This window comes from Mastigoproctus giganteus, chromosome 10 (assembly GCF_048544385.1).
Source record: "Mastigoproctus giganteus isolate SK-2022 chromosome 10, ASM4854438v1, whole genome shotgun sequence".
NCBI classification, from domain to species: domain Eukaryota; kingdom Metazoa; phylum Arthropoda; class Arachnida; order Uropygi; family Thelyphonidae; genus Mastigoproctus; species Mastigoproctus giganteus.
Genome location: NC_143584.1, coordinates 62,373,503 through 62,389,670, shown reverse-complemented (window position 1 = coordinate 62,389,670; position 16,168 = coordinate 62,373,503). Strand labels below are relative to the sequence as shown.

The 16,168-nt window shown below is 37.3% G+C and overlaps 1 protein-coding gene across 4 annotated transcripts in view; it reads right to left on the bottom strand.

Moving 5' to 3' along the window:
- Nucleotides 1-16,168, bottom strand: part of LOC150079052 (uncharacterized) — a 577,353-nt gene that overhangs the window by 95,262 nt on the left and 465,923 nt on the right. For all 4 annotated transcript variants that reach the window (XM_090382803.1, XM_090382804.1, XM_090382802.1 and 1 more), the window contains one exon: nt 8,599-8,692. In XM_090382803.1, coding sequence (XP_090238929.1) covers nt 8,599-8,692 — 94 coding nt within the window. The remainder of the gene's footprint in view (nt 1-8,598; nt 8,693-16,168) is intronic.

Sequence of the window (16,168 nt, the reverse complement as noted above, 5' to 3'; positions counted from 1 at the left end):
ACTGATTTTTCATGGATGATTTGTGGATTAAATATTGCCAATTCTCTAAATTTTTCCCAATTGCCTTTTTCTATTTTCCAGTTGTGGGGGGTCTGCTGGGATGGGAGGGAGAATTTTTGGTCAGTGTAGTGATTACTGGGTAGTGGTCACTGCTGTATGGGTTTTCTATTACTCGCCACTTTAATTCTGATAGTAGTGAAGATGTGCATATAGTTAGATCTACTGCTGAAGTTGCACAACTAGGAAAGTGAAAGTATGTATGTTCCATTATTGAGTAGAGAAAGGTTATGATTGTCTATTATTCTTTCTATTATTTGTCCTCCTCTATTGATGTCAGTGTTTCCTCACAGATGGCTATGCCATTTAGGTCTCCCATTATACAGAAAGGTGATGGGAGTTGGGAGATTAGTTGGTCTATTTCTTCAAATTGTATACATGGTTCTGGTGGAAGGTACACTGAACAGATGGTTACCTTAAATCTTAGTGTCATTTTTACATCTATTGATTCTATATTGCTGTTTAAAGGAATGTATTCAGTTGGGATATAGTTATGGACCAAGATGGCTACTCCTCCATGTTATTCTCTTATTCTCTTTCCTATGCATTGTATAATTTTTTACTGAAAAGGTGTCTTGTTGTCTAAGGTATCTTGTCTAATATCTCTTGAAGACAAAAGCATATTGGTGTATGGTGTGTTATTAGGTACTGGACATCGTCGCAATTGGCTCGTAGTCCTCTACAGTTCCACTGGATGAAATGATCCATTATTTGGTTTTTCTAGAGCTTTCAGATTGCTTCAGAAATAGAGCATTCTTATACTTTATCTAATCTTTTTTAGGATAGTAAGGCCAGAAAATGTACATATCTGTTTCTGTGAAAATTTCTAGTACTGGTTCTTCAGATGTGTTTATTTTTCCTATGTCCATCTATTCGGTTTGCTTTGGTGTTTGTAAGTTTAGGTCAGTCTTTGTTGTGGTGCTGATTTGTGGATATCTGTTCTGTGTGAATAGAAATTGGAGTATTCACTGTTTTCTCCAGTTTTCGTGCCTTCAATCCAGTAAGTGGATTCTTTTGGCAGCATGGAAACTTTGGTTTGAATTTCTACAGATTTATATTGGGTCACTGCTTGTGCATACGTTGGCTTGTAAGCCATAGCTGTATTATTCTCCTTGCTTCTTGGTACGTTGTGTTGTGTTCCGTATTTCTGAATTAGTTTCTCTTGTTTCCATTTTTTGCATGTTTTTGAGTAAGCTGTGTAGTTTTTGAGACTCTACTATCTACTCAAAAACCCTTTTCCCTTTACAGTTTGTACATCTCAATATGTTGGCAGAGCAAACTGTAGTCTCGTGTTCTTTAGAACCACATTTTACACAGGTTGCCGAGTTTGGCATGCCATTTGTGAATGTCCAAATTTCTGACATTTGTAACATCGCAATGGATTTGGTATGTACTGTCTTACCTGGCAGCTCAGATATCCTGCTTTGACTGTTGTTGGAGGTTTCGGAGTATTAAAAGGTTGTGATAAGAGTTCTTGTTGGAATTATATTTCCCTCCCTTCGGATATTAATTCTCTTCACTCCCGTTACTTCTTGGCTTCTCAATTCTTCTGTGAACTCTTCCTCTGACACATTGTTCAAGGTTTAGACCTAAATGTTTATCAAATCAACTAATGAGACTCGTAACACAGAAGAAAAATGCATGGGATGCATATAAATTATCAAGCAACTCAGAAGTCAATGGCAGATATAAGCTAGTCTGTAATCAGGTCACAAAGGAGGCTTAATGTCGAAGTTTGCAGATGATACAAAGGTTCGTAGGTTGTTAATGACAGTAATGGCAGTGTGCTACTGCAACAGGATCTAGATAATTTGGGCAGATGGGCTAAGAAGTGGCAACTGAAGTTTAACCTTGACAAATGCAAAGTACTGCATATGGGTAGAAGTAACCCCATAGAAATGTACCAACTGTGTGGTACTACACTTAAGGTGGTAGAAAATGAAAAAGACCTGGGAGTAATTGTGCAGTCAGATATGAAGTTTTCTGAGCAAAGCAGACAGGCTGCCAGGGCAGGTCATGGGGTTTTGTCAATGATATATAGGAATTTTGCTAGCAGGGAGAAGGAGGTGATTGTCCCTCTGTATAAGGCAATGGTCAGGCCACGCCTTGAGTACTGCGTACAGGTCTGGAGGCCTCATTTTAGGAAGGATGTAGATTTACTTGAGCGTGTACAGAGAAGGGCAACAAGATTGGTGAGGGGAATGAAGGGATCCTCTTACCAAGAGAGGCTTAAGTTCTGCAAATTGCAGTGGCTGGAGACTAGGCACCTGCGCGGTGATCTGATTGAGGTATATAAGACCTTGAATGGATTGAGCACGCTCAATTCTGATGGGATCCTTCCACTTGTTCAAAAATTCCACAAATTCAAATTAAGAAAAGACAGATGTAGAATAGATGTGCGGAAATTTGCCTTTAGCCAGTGGGTGGTTAATTGCTGGAACAAACTTCCATCTGTCTTTGTAGAAGTTGACAGGTTAAATAAATTTAAGGAGAAACTGGACAGGCATTTGGAGGGAATGGTGTGATATATATTTTTTTTCAGCGTGTTGTGTGCTAGCAACTTCTGGAAGTGTTTGGGACTTAGTTTCCACTAGTATGGCCCCGGATCTCAGGCGTCGAACCGACTTGGGAGATCCTACTAGACCCTCTGTTTTCTGAATTATGAACAGAGACATACATCCTAATGTCTGATCTTCTGTCACATATATGACAATGTATGTCAATATTTTTGGTGGGTCCATATCTGTCTTCTGTCTCTTTGTGTTTTCTATATCATTACTTGTTAGGGGTTCCTCTTGAAGCCCGTAGTATTAGTAGTTATTTTACTACTCATGTTTGCTCTTTTGGCCCCGAATGTTATTTTCCTCTCCCAGGTTTACAGCCCCGCCATGTGGAGGCAAGAGCAGTACCACTTAGCAACCAAGTGGCTACTGTGTTAGTTAGATTAGTAAAGGTGAGTTTCCTTTCTATGTCTTCACTTACTAATTGTAAGATGAAAATTAAAGAAACTAGTATTTTTTTCGGAACACTCTATAAATCACTGGGAATCGCTTAGTCACTAATAAATCACTTGGCACCTGGGGGCGGTGACTCCGTAGCCAGGTGGGAAGGAGCAGTAGTGCGTAGCACACGCTTCTTGATTAGACCAGGGTTCGAGCCCGTCACCACCAAATACGGAGGATGCGGAAAGGTCAGGGAATGACCAACGCATATCCCGGAGCAATATGGCCTTAGTTGCTAATGCTCCTAAAAACCAAAAACAACAAACAACAACAGCACCTGGGGCCTGAGTGAGAGAGAGAAAGAGGTGTTAGACTTTTTAGCAGATGATGGCAAAAGAACAGCAGAAGTCTTCTCGAAAAATTTGTGGAACACTGACTGCACACTTTGCTTTTTCTTTTCACTGTATATCTCACTGTAGCAAGCAAGGGCATCTTGAATAGTTTTGTACACATTTGAATGTCTTTCAACATTTGGTTCCATTTCTTCAAGCTGCATTCCCTTATTAATTATGGCAAATGACTCTGCCATCTTTTTTGCTCAAAACTTTCTTGCAGGCTCTGGTGTTTCTTCTACATTATTTTCTCTCTCTTCTTCTTCTCTAACGTCTTGTAGTTCCAGCTCAATCAATTCATCATTAGTTAATTCTTCTTCTGTGTTTTCGACAAACTGCTCTACATCATTTGCATCCATTTCCAATTCCAGCTGCTCTCCAAGTTCTACAACTTTGTTATTAATCTCGGTAATAGTGTTATCCTTATCAAACCTAGGGACATGAATTTCCATGAGATTCTTCCATATGCTGCTCATGCATTTATTAGAACTTCATTCTATGCTGCAGCTATGTTCATTCTACAATGCAAAATGTTATAAGCCTTCCAAAATTCTCTCAGAGATTGCCCTCTTTGAGTAGCAGTAATAGTCTGAGAAAATGTCTTTCAAAGGTAATAAGCTTTAAATGCAGCAATAATTGGACTAATGTTATTAGTGGAGTCCCACAGGGTTTGGTGTTGGGCCCACTGTTGTTTTGTATATTTATCAATGATATTGATGAATGGCCCTCAGTCCCCAGCAGCTTTCACTCTCCCTCTTACGGCAGCGAGAGGATCAGAGTGGAAGCAGAGGGTGCTAAGAATGTCTGGGTACGACCAGGCTGCCATGCACGGAAACTGAACTTGGCCTGTTATAACGTACGATCACTCATCGGTGAAGACAGGATATTAGAGCTGGAAAAGGAATTAGAAAATGTGAATTGGAATATCATCGGTTTGGCTGAAAGAAGAAGAAGAAATGAATCACTTATAAGTTTATCAAGTGGAAATCTGCTGTACACTAATGGAAACAGTGAAAGGAGTGAAGGTGGAGTTGGGTTTCTGGTCCATAAAGATTTTAAAAACAACATTTTGGAATTCAAAAGTACATCACCAAGGGTGTCAAGACTAATATTCAAGATTTCTAAGAGGTACAAGCTAAAGATTATTATGATTTATGCACCAACATCGAGCCATGATGATGAAGAGGTTGAAGAAATGTACACTGAAATTGAGTCTTCTAGATGAGCAGAAAACCCACTACACTATTATCATGGAGGACTTCAATGCTAAGGTTGGAAAAAGGCAAAACATCGCAGAAAGAGGAACTATAGGAAATTTTGGAATTGGTGAAAGAAATAAAAGAGGTGAAAGACTTGTGGAATTTGCAGAATCTCAAGAACTGTCAGTAATGAACACTTCTTTCAAGAAAAGGGTGAACAGAAAGTGGGCATGGAAGAGTCCAAATGGATTAACAACTAATGAAATCGACTTCATCCTCACTAACAGAAGATATATTGTGAATGATGTTACCGTCCTGAATAAGGTAAATGTTGGAAGTGATCACAGAATGGTAAGATGTACACTTGATATAAATGTAGGAAAGGAAAGGAAAAAACCTGACTCGAGTAAATAATACAAAGGTCTTTGAAATAACAGAGGAGGAGAAAAAGCAGTATGTACTGGAACTTAAGAACAAGTTTGAGCTTCTGCAGACTGCTCAGGACCAAGATATCGACGAGGAATATTACAACTTTCTGAAAGTGATAAAGCCCAAGAAACCTATAGGGAAACAGAAATCCAAAGAAGAAAAAATTAGTCAAGAAACACTTGTCATGATGAACCGAACACGACAAATGAAGAGCAAGAAAAACACTGACAGGGAGAAAATTGAGTATACTGAGTTATGCAAAGCCATTAGAAAGAGACTCAGAGAGGACATAAGAAGATTTAACACAAGAAAAGTAGAACAAGCATTAAGGGAAAACAAAGGATTTAAATCAGCAGCCATGAGCAGTAATACAGAAAGACAAATGATACTAAAACTGAAGAATAGCGATGGTGTACTTATAAACAGCAGAGAAGGCATAATTCAAATAGCAGAAGACTAGTATAGAGAATTATACAAGGAGCGAGGGAATGATACGAGCAGTGGGGAACATGGATTGCAAAGTAGCAACACATACGACATACCCGATATTCTTCCTGATGAGGTAGAACATGCATTGAAGAAAATGAAGAATCGGAAAGCCCCGGGGGAAGATGAAGTTACTGTAGAGTTGTTAAAATTGGGAGGAAGAGACATAACACAAAAACTGGCAAGGCTCTTCACAAAGTGCATTAGAAAAGGTGTGATGCCTAAGCAATGGAATAATGCAATCATAGTTTTGCTGCATAAGAAAGGAGATAAATCAGAAATTGGAAATTATAGACCAATTAGCTTGTTATCCCATATCTACAAGTTGTTCACAAGGGTCATTACTAACAGATTAGAAAGAATACTTGGATGAGAATCAACCGAAAGAGCAAGCTGGCTTTAGGACAGGATTCTCAACTATGGATCACCTTCACGTAATATCACAGAGTAAAATCACTTTCAAATAATGGAGAAAGCAAATGAATATAAAACACAACACCATTATGCCTGGCATTTGTGGATTATGAAAAGGCATTTGACTCCATACAGCATAAGGCAATGTTTCGGGCACTGGAAAGACAAGGCATAGATACTCCATATATTATGATTTTGAAGAAAATATATGAGAGTGCTACATCCTTTATTAGACTAGACAAAGACAGTAGCAAATTTAAAATTGAGAAAGGAGTTCGACAAGGAGATACAATATCTCCGAAGCTGTTTACTGCTGCCCTCGAGGAAGCTTTCAGAAGATTAGACTGGTCGCAGAAAGGAGTCAATGTGAACGGAGAATACCTAAACCATTTACGATTTGCAGATGACATTGTGGTCATAAGCCACAATCCCAAAGAATTAGAGGAAAATCTTAATCAGTTATGCACAGTTAGTAAGGATTTTGGACTAAAGATGAATATGGCTAAAACAAAAGTAATGATAAACAAGTATGCCACGGAAAGGGAAATAATGATTGAAGGAGCAGTAATTGAAAAGGTGGAGTCATATACTTATCTGGGACAAGTTATTAGCTGTAATAATGATAAATGGCTGGAAGTCAAGAGAAGAATAAATTTTGGATGGATAGCATTCAGGAAATATAGTCACATACTGAAGAGCAATATCCCAGTTTGTCTGAAACGTAAAATAATGAATCAATGTATACTCCCCACCATGACTTATGGAAGTGAAACTTGGGCACTCACCAAAAGAATGGAAGAGAAGCTAAGAACTACACAGCGAAGAATGGAACGAATTATATTGGGAATCAGACTGTTAGATAAGAAGAGAAACACATGGATTAGGCAGCAAACTCAAGTAAAGGACATTCTTATCAAAACTAAAGAACTAAAATGGTCTTGGGCAGGACACATAGCTCGAAGACATGATGACAAATGGACTAAGAAAATAACAGAATGGTACCCAAGAGGAGCTAGAAGAAAACCTGGAAGACAAAGGCGGAGATGGATAGATGAAATTCATGAATTTTTGAGTAGTAAATGGATGGCCAGTGCTCAAAAGAGAAGGAACTGGAAAGTTGCTGGAGAGGCTTTCATCCTGCAGTGGATTGAAAATGGCTGATGATGATGATGATTGATGAAGGTATATCAGGCTTAGTGCTGAAGTTTGCAGACAATACAAAGGTTGGCAGGGTTGTTAATGACAGTGTTCTACTGCAACAGGATCTGGGCAGATGGGCTGAGAAGTAGCAAATTAAGTTTAACATTGACAAATGCAAAGCACTGTATATGGATAGAAGTTACCCCAGAGGAACGTACCAACTGTGTGGTACTACACTTAGGGTTGCAGAAAATGAAAATGACCTGGGAGTAATTGTGCAGTCAGATATGAAGTTTTCTGAGCAATGCAGACAGGCTGCAAGAGCAGGTCATGGGATTTTGTCAATGATATACAGCAATTTTGCTAGTAGGGAAAACGAGGTGATTATCCCTTTGTATAAGGCAATGGTCAGGCCACACCTTGAGTACTGCGTACAGGTCTAGAGGCTTCATTTTAGGAAGGATGTAGATTTGCTTGAGCATATACAGAGAAGGGCAACAAGATTAGTGAGGGGAATGAAGGTATCCTCTTACCAAGAGAGGCTTGAGTTCTGCAAATTGCAGCAGCTGGAGACTAGGCACCTGTGAAGTGATCTGATTGAGGTGTATAGGCCCTGAATGGGTTGAGCACGCTGAATTCTCATGAGATTCTTCTGCTTGCTCAGCTTACGAACCCGAGGGGGCATAGATTCAAACTGAGGAAAGACAGTTGTAAAATATATGTGTGGAAGTTTGCCTTTAGCCAGCGTGTAGTTGATTGTTGGAACAGGCTTCCATCTGTTGTTGTGGAAGTGAATAGCTTAAATAAATTTAAGGCTGAACTAGAGAAATGTTTGGAGTGAACGGATGGGTAAAATGGGAAGCGTTTTTTTTTTTTTTTTTTTTTTTTTTTTGGCTGATATTCTATAACCTTGATTTTTTGCATCATATGCCTCAACTAATGAGGCATATGATGCCTCAGCTAATATTCCAAACACAATCTGGAAAATGTCAAGAGCAGGGATCTGATTGAAAAATTCAGGCATCAGATTCAGGATGCAGTGATGAGATTGAAAAATTCTGGTGAAATTCAAGAAACTGCTTGAGTTTCACCAGACTTTCCAATAAAATTTGTCCAAACACAAATAATATAAGCAAAGATGTCATTAGTGGATTGACACTGCCAGAATCCATACTAGTGATTACTAGTCATACGGAAAGTTTATAGATTGTATAAGAGTTGGTGGACTGATCCATTACTTCGAAAAGAGTTAGGTAAATGCAATTGGTCAATAGGAGAGATCCGTCACCCTTCTTAATTTTTTTTATAGCAAATTACAATGTTACAAAATGTGTTAGGTATTTCAGTATAAAGGGGTTTAACTGTATTTGAGTTACTACTCATGAATATTTTACAAGAGCAACTAAGAGGGAAAAGGAAGATACAAAATCGGTGATAATTCAAAAAGGAATTTAAACAATTGGTTAATGAAGAGGTATGACTTAGAATATTAGTTTTATAAAATTAAAAGCATTTCTTTATTTAACAAACAACAGATACCTGTGCATTGACACATCTAGAAAACCACAGCCTTCCTACTTCATGTTGACAATATTCTCCAAACTTAGCCTTTTCTTCAAAGTTTATCCTACTGCTGGAAAATTGCCAAGAAAAAATTATATGAATGAATAAATAATAAATAATTCATGTTTACTTCTTTTATAATTTACAATCTTTTTCTTTATACTTATACTGTATTTCATTTAATGATCTACTTTCAATGGGTTTTTTTTTTTTGTATAGTTAAAAATAATATTGATATTAACATCAGCAATATTCTACAAGCAAAGAAAAGCTTATACAGTGCAAAAAACACACATTTTACTCAATTCATTTGGCCATTCCCTCTAATAACTGAACAATATAAATTGATATCAAGAAACAGAGACCAATTCAAGTAAAGCAAGTGAGGTTGCCACCTCTCCAGCTTAAGCATGACTTCTTCAATCTTGAAGCTCTAGGTCATAAAATGATAGAAAAAAAAATAATTTTCACCCCATTTTGAGGTGAATATGATATTACTGATGTTATGATATGCTTTTTTTAGAAGGTATATAACTATTAATACTTGTACCGAGTACCACGATGCTTTAGACGGGGCCCAGCCATTTCCACTCTATAAGTAAATTTAAAAGCAAACATGTGACAAGATCAACTCAATAACTTTTTTTTTTTAGAAGTGCCTATTTTAAATAAAATATGTTAACTACAGAATTATTATAATTTTTTATTATAAAAAATGCATTATATAAAAATTTTAAGTAAATTTTTTAAAAAAATGGAAAGCAATTAATGAGATTTCTGGCATTGATGTTCTCTAGAAAATTTTTATTTCTATGTATGGAACTATCAGCCATTTGTGGCCCCTGTTTATTTTAAATCATGGCACTGGTAAGGTATTTAACTAGAAATTAGAAATCTATACAAGTAAATAGTTATCCGAAAAGTCATCACAGGAAATGATTTCTTGGGTCAAAAATAAACCAAAAACATTTTAAACAGTTTTAAATGTTTCAGTATTAAATGTTTCTTGTTTATGCACTATAAAATACTGTTTACAGGTATCAGATTAAATTACTTTTGAAAACTGACCACAGAACACACACAATTTAGACAATATAAATGGAGCAATATGGTCTTAGTCACTGATGCGACTAAAAAAAGCCCTACTCCAACACTATTTTTGTTATGTTTGGTTATAAGAATCAATTTTGAATGCTTTCATGATATTTTTCTAAATCACATTTCTGGCAGTTGTTTGTTTGTTTGTTATTTGGAGCATTAGCAACTAAGGCCATATTGCTCCGGGATATGCGGTTGTCATTCCCTGACCTTTCCGCATCCTCCGTATTTGGTGGTGACGGGCTGGAACCCCGGTCTAATCAAGAAGCGTGTGCTACGTACTGTTGCTCCTTCCCACTGGCTACGGAGGCGCCGTCACATTTCTGGAGGTCACTACCATAAAACAATAAAAATAATTTTCAGTTTCCAGTTTATTGGGAACTACGAAAAACTGGAAAGCTCGGCCAATCTATTAAAAACGGGTAGTAAATTCGATCTTAACGCATTTGCATTAATACAGATAGTTGGAATTCTGTAGGTTTTTACATTATTATGGTAAAATGTGTTTCCTTCCATGAAATCTTCAATGGTGTAAAAAACAAATAAATTTTCAGAATCTTCTTTTCAATCCTATTTTTAAGCTTCATAAACCCGTTACTCTGCATCTCTTGCACATATGTCAGTTGGAATTTATGCATGTAATGATTGCTTACCTTTTTTACTGTTTTAAATTTTACAACCAAAAAAAAAAACCTCTTGCTTATTTTTGTTCTTGTTGTTATGGGAGTTTCGGGTGCAAGGGCTATTTAGGCCATATTGCACTTTTTTGTTCTTGTATATCTTGTATCTTGTTTATATGTTATAAAGTACTGTTTACAGGTATTAGATTAAATTACTTTTGAATAAATACTGTACTCTACATTATTCTTCATTGTGTGTTTTTTCAGCTGTCATTGTTGTTGTTATTTTTGGTGCAAGGGTTGATTAGGCTATTTGCACCTATCAGTGATATGAAAGTTATCAATGGTGACTGTTATGGAAACAGTCAGAGATGATTGTATAATTTTATTCATTTTAAGAAAGCAGAATAACTCTATGGGATTAGCATCATTGCCTATGATATGAGAGAGTTTTAAAGGTTCTTTTAGATTTGGAAGGAAGCTGAATGAGCATTGCCAAGCATGTTTGTACAGAGTGCATTCAACAAGAATGTGCTTCATTGTGAGCGGACAGTTGCAGTGAAAACACTGTGGAGGATCATTTCTTATGAGGAGAAATAGGTGAGTAAACTGACTGTGACCAATTCGTGCTCTGGCTAAGATTACTTCTTCCTTTCTGTTAGCATGGAAACTAGAAGTCCATAACTGTGGTTCTGGTTTTATTTGCAATAACTTTTTATCTGTTTGAGCTTGCCATAAAGGGTCCATTGTTCCTTACATATCCTTCATGTCATAGATCTGTAATCAATATATGGAATGCAAAAACCTGAAAACGCTGGGTTAGATGGATGTTTTGCATCGTAGTCTGTGCATTTATTTCCTGTTTTTTTCCCAGTTTTTTCAGCCTCATTTATCTTGGTTACAAATCATAAAATGCTCTAAACAATACCAAACATATTGCCTGGTGAAGTTTGTTGGGGGGTTATAATCTCGGTGAGTTGTACTGTACCTCTTGTTTATTTTTGTTCTTGTATATATGCTATAAAATACTGTTTACAGGTACTAGATTAAATTACTTTTGAACAAATACTGTACTCTACATTATTATTCATTATATAGTATGAATCAGAGCTGTAATACTCAATATTCTACGTTGATATTAATATTTGTAAAATAATAAGAGGAGTTTACCTCAATATAGTACGTAGAACACTTCCGTATACTCTCCAGAAATTAAAACGAAACGACCATATGTCGTGATCACCTCATATGGTTGAAAAGCATTGTCAGCTTCAGGAAGGAAAAGCGTTTTGAATATTTTCGTTAGATTCTTTCATTTTTAACTGCATTAAATTGATTTTTAATTGTGTTAAATTGGTTTTAATTATTTACTTTTTATTCTAATGCAAGTTTTTGATTTTTTTGTTTTAATTTCTGGAGAGTATCATACGGAAGTGTTCTACGTACTATATTGAGGTAAACTCCTCTTATCATTTTACAAATTATTATTCATTGTGTGTTTTTTCAGCCTCATTTAACTTGGTTACAAATCATAAAATGCTCTAAACAATACCATACATATGGCCTGGTGAAGTTCGTTGGGGGTTATAATCTCGGTGAGTTGTACTGTACTGTACATGCATTTAGTATCTATAAGACCAAAGTTGGACTTGCATACAAAATGCACTTAAGTGTGTTTGTACGTGCCGCCCCAGCCAACATCCATTTACTGTCCAACTTCAAACTCACAGAATCAACTTTTCGTTTTCCTCGTTTATTCATTCAACTGCCGTTTTCTGGAACAACCTTCCTTCATACGTATTTCCTGAAAATTACAGTCTACAGAAGTTCAAGTCCAATGTCAACAAATATCTTCTTTCGTCTTCTCAACCTCCAACCCAAGCAAGGTACCAAGTACTATAGATTCTAATACCTCTCGTGTTTGGGGTTTACGTAAAAAAAAAAAAAAAAAAAGTACATGAAAAACCAATTAAGTACATAAGTTGAGGAGTGCCTGTATTTATTCCTAACTTAATACATTCAATAATACAACTCATGACATCAATATGGTACAGCACATTTTCTGAATGTATATTTGATCTTCTAATGAAATTTCAATATTGATAACTGTGTTATAAACTTCGAAAACTATTGTCACTGCATGGACGTTCGTAAAATCAAACAACACTAATCCTTTTTTGCACGGATAATAATCCATTACAGTGTGGGCAGTGGAGAATGATTTCTGATTCAAAGGGATGGAAAGTACTTGTCAATATTCCATTTGGAAATAATGTCAAGTGGAGGGAAGCCAGTAACAATAGGTGTTTTATTCTGAAAAGTCTCGTGCAGTAAAATAAAACAGGAAGTTACCCTTTACGTAACCACAAGTAATTCCCTTAAACTCTGAATAAGAAAAGCGGTTAGAAATAAGAGTAATTTTACGAACAAAGAAAACAACATTTCAGAAATATTTCCGTTAGTGGAAGTTGACCTGTCGGTACAACATATAAAGTATTGATGTAAACATCAATGTGGTAAGGTGTAGGAGGTCAAAATTAAAAGCATCAGAACAATAGACGAAGCAAAGTAGCAAGTAGAAAGACGGTAAGTTGAAAGGTCCTCAAGGTAATCAACTTTAATTTAATTCCTCTGTCATACCGCCACTTGGAAAGGGTGTTGGTGTGTTTAAATGCATCTTTTTTCACTAATTAAAAAAAATGTTAATTAGTGAAAAAAATTAACATTTGAAATTTTTTCCACTAAATAACATTAGAAGTTCGTCAAAACTCTGTATGGACATTCTGTAAAATAAAAATAAAAAATTTTCGGAAAACTTCCAGTGTGTTTCAAACATAATATAAAACTGTCCTGTTTGTAACCTATTTGAATTTCCTGGATGAATTCACCATTGTCGTTTTCTCTTTCTACTCGCAATTAACTGTATACATAAATGCGAAATACATCCAATTTGAACAACATCCATCTTGAGAATAGAAAGGGTGAGTCACTAGTGGTATCCAATGAAACGTTAGAAACACCCCTTCTAGTTTGACACGATCCGATGTTAGAAACACTGTGTAGTTAGCTATTTTGGAGGTGCTCAAATCACCAGCTGATGGAAAAAACTTTAAGCATTCATCTAGTATAGCCCTTAAGTCATCAGTTGTTGCACCACCCATGCAAAAACTCTCCAAGTGACACAAAACTACAGCTTCTTTGATTTTAAATCAGTATTTATTTATTTATTTTTGTCAGGATTATTATTAGCATTAGCATTAGTAGAGGCATTTGATGCAAGAAAGCAAGCTTATGCAGCATCAGCCAAAAAAAAAAAAAAATAAAGTAAAATAAATAAATAAAAAATAACCACTTCCACTTCACCCTTCTGTTCGTTCGAAATACCTGTCCAGCTGAGCCTTTAACTTATTTAGGCTATCAACTTCCACAACAAGGGATGGAAGTCTGTTCCACCTACCAACCACCCGCTGGCTAAAGGCAAATTTCCGCACATCTATCGTACATCTGACTTTCCTCAATTTGAACTTATGCCCTCTCAGGTGATTATTCTGAGCAAGAGGAAGAATCCCATCAGCATTGGGCATGCTGAAACCATTCAAGGCTTTGTACACCTCCATCAGATCACCTCGCTGGTGCCTAATCTCCAGACACTGTAATTCACAAAACTTAAGCCTTTCTTCGTAAGAGCACCCCTTTATTCCATTCACTAATCTTGTTGCCCTTCTCTGTACTCGTTCCAGCAGCTCTACATCCTTCTTGAAATGAGGCCTCCAGGCCTGTATACAGTACTCTAGGTGTGGCCCGACCATTGCCTTATACAAGGGAATAATCACCTCCTTATCCCTGCTAGAAAAATTCCATATATATATCATTGACAATACAATATGAGCTACTCTTGCAGCCCGTCTGCACTGCACAGAGAACTTCATATCTGCCTGCACAACCACCCCCAGGTCCCTTTCATTCTCTACCAATGTCAGTGTAGTACAACAGAGTTGATACGTTGCTCTGGGGTTGCTGTTTCCCATATGTAGTACTTTACATTTGTCAAAGTTAAACTTCATTTGCCACCTCGAAGCCCATCTGCTCAACCTTTCCAGATCCTGTTGCAGCAGCATAGTGTCAGTAGTGTCCTTGACAACCCTGCCAAGCTTCGTATCGTCTGCTGCAGGCGCCTCCGTAGCCAGGTGGGAAGGAGCTGCAACAAGAAGTGCATAGCACACGCTTCTTGATTAGACCGGGTTCGAGCCCGTCACCACCAAATACGGAGGATGCGGAAAGGTCAAGGAATGACCACCGTATATCCCGGAGCAATATGGCCTTAGTTGCTAATGCTCCTAAAAACCAAACAACAAACAAACAAGTATCGTCTGCAAACTTGGACATTAAGCTCGATATACCATCATCAATATCATTTATAAATACAGAGAACAATAAAGAACCCAATACTGAACCCTGAGGGACACCACTAATAACATTAGTCCACGATGAGCAGTGTCCATTGATTACCACTCTCTGTCTTCTCCCCCTCAACCACCCCTTTATCCATAGCAGCAATTTGCCTCCAATGCCACACTGCTCCAATTTGTGCAGCAGTCTTCCATGTGCAACAGTATCAAAAGCCTTTCTAAGATCCAAGTATATAATATCAAAATTATTCCCTGCATCCAGTTCTTTTGTGACTACATCATAGTATCCAATCAAATTGGTCAGGCAAGACTTTCCCTTAACAAAACCATGCTGTGTCCGAGCTATAACTGAAGTCTTGTCTAGATGATCCTGCAGTGCTTCTGTAACCAGTGCCTCCATTAATTTTCCGGGAACAGAAGTTAAACTCGCAGGTCTATAATTACTTGTGTCAGCCTTTGATCCTCGCTTGTGAATTGGGGTCACATTTGCACATCTCCAGTCCATGGGTACCTCCCCTGAGTCCAAGGAAGCTCTCATAATTATGGCTAAGGGTTTGCTTACTTCTTTTGCTGCCTCCTTTAATATAACTGGATAGATCCCATCCACCCCATGTGCCTTTCTTGTGTTTATCTTCAACAATTTCTCCTCCACTTTACTCTCAGTTATTACAAGATTCTCTAGCTTACTGCTAGAGTTGAATACACCTCTGGCATTCCCCTCGCTGAATAACTCCTCATGTGTGAATGTCGATGCAAAATATTCATTTAGTTTGTTAGCTACCTGAGCAGGGTCATCAACAGTTGACCCATCGATATCAAGTGGACCAATCTGATTCATCCCCTTCCTTCTAGAGTTTACATAAGTAAAGAACTCTTTGCTGTTTTTCTTCACATCCCTTGCCAAGGATCTTTCGTAATCTGCCTTCGCCTGCCTAACCTCCTTTGTAACTTGGTTACAGATCAACTTGTATCTATCATAGGCTTCTGTGTCCGTGTTAATTTGTACGTATCGCATGCATTTTTCTTCTCTGCCATATGCCTCATTAGTTCATCTGATATCCATTTAGGCCTAAACCTTGAACAATATTTCTTAGTTGGTATGTAAAGCCTAGTAGCTTCCAAGGTAAGTTCTTTGAATGCTTCCCATTTTGAATTTTCTGTTGGTAACATCATCAGTTGATCCCACTGTATACAATTTAAATACTGTCTCAGTCCATCATAGTCGCCTTTACGAAAGCAATACCCCTTCCCTTTACCCCTAATGGTAGTTACCTCATTGAGTAACTCCCACTTCAGGACACTGTGATCACTGCCACCTAGTGGTTCATCATTTATCTCCAGATTCTTAATGCATGAAGAATCACTACTGATAATCAAATCAAGAGTATTACTCCCTCTAGTTGCCTCCCGAACATGCTG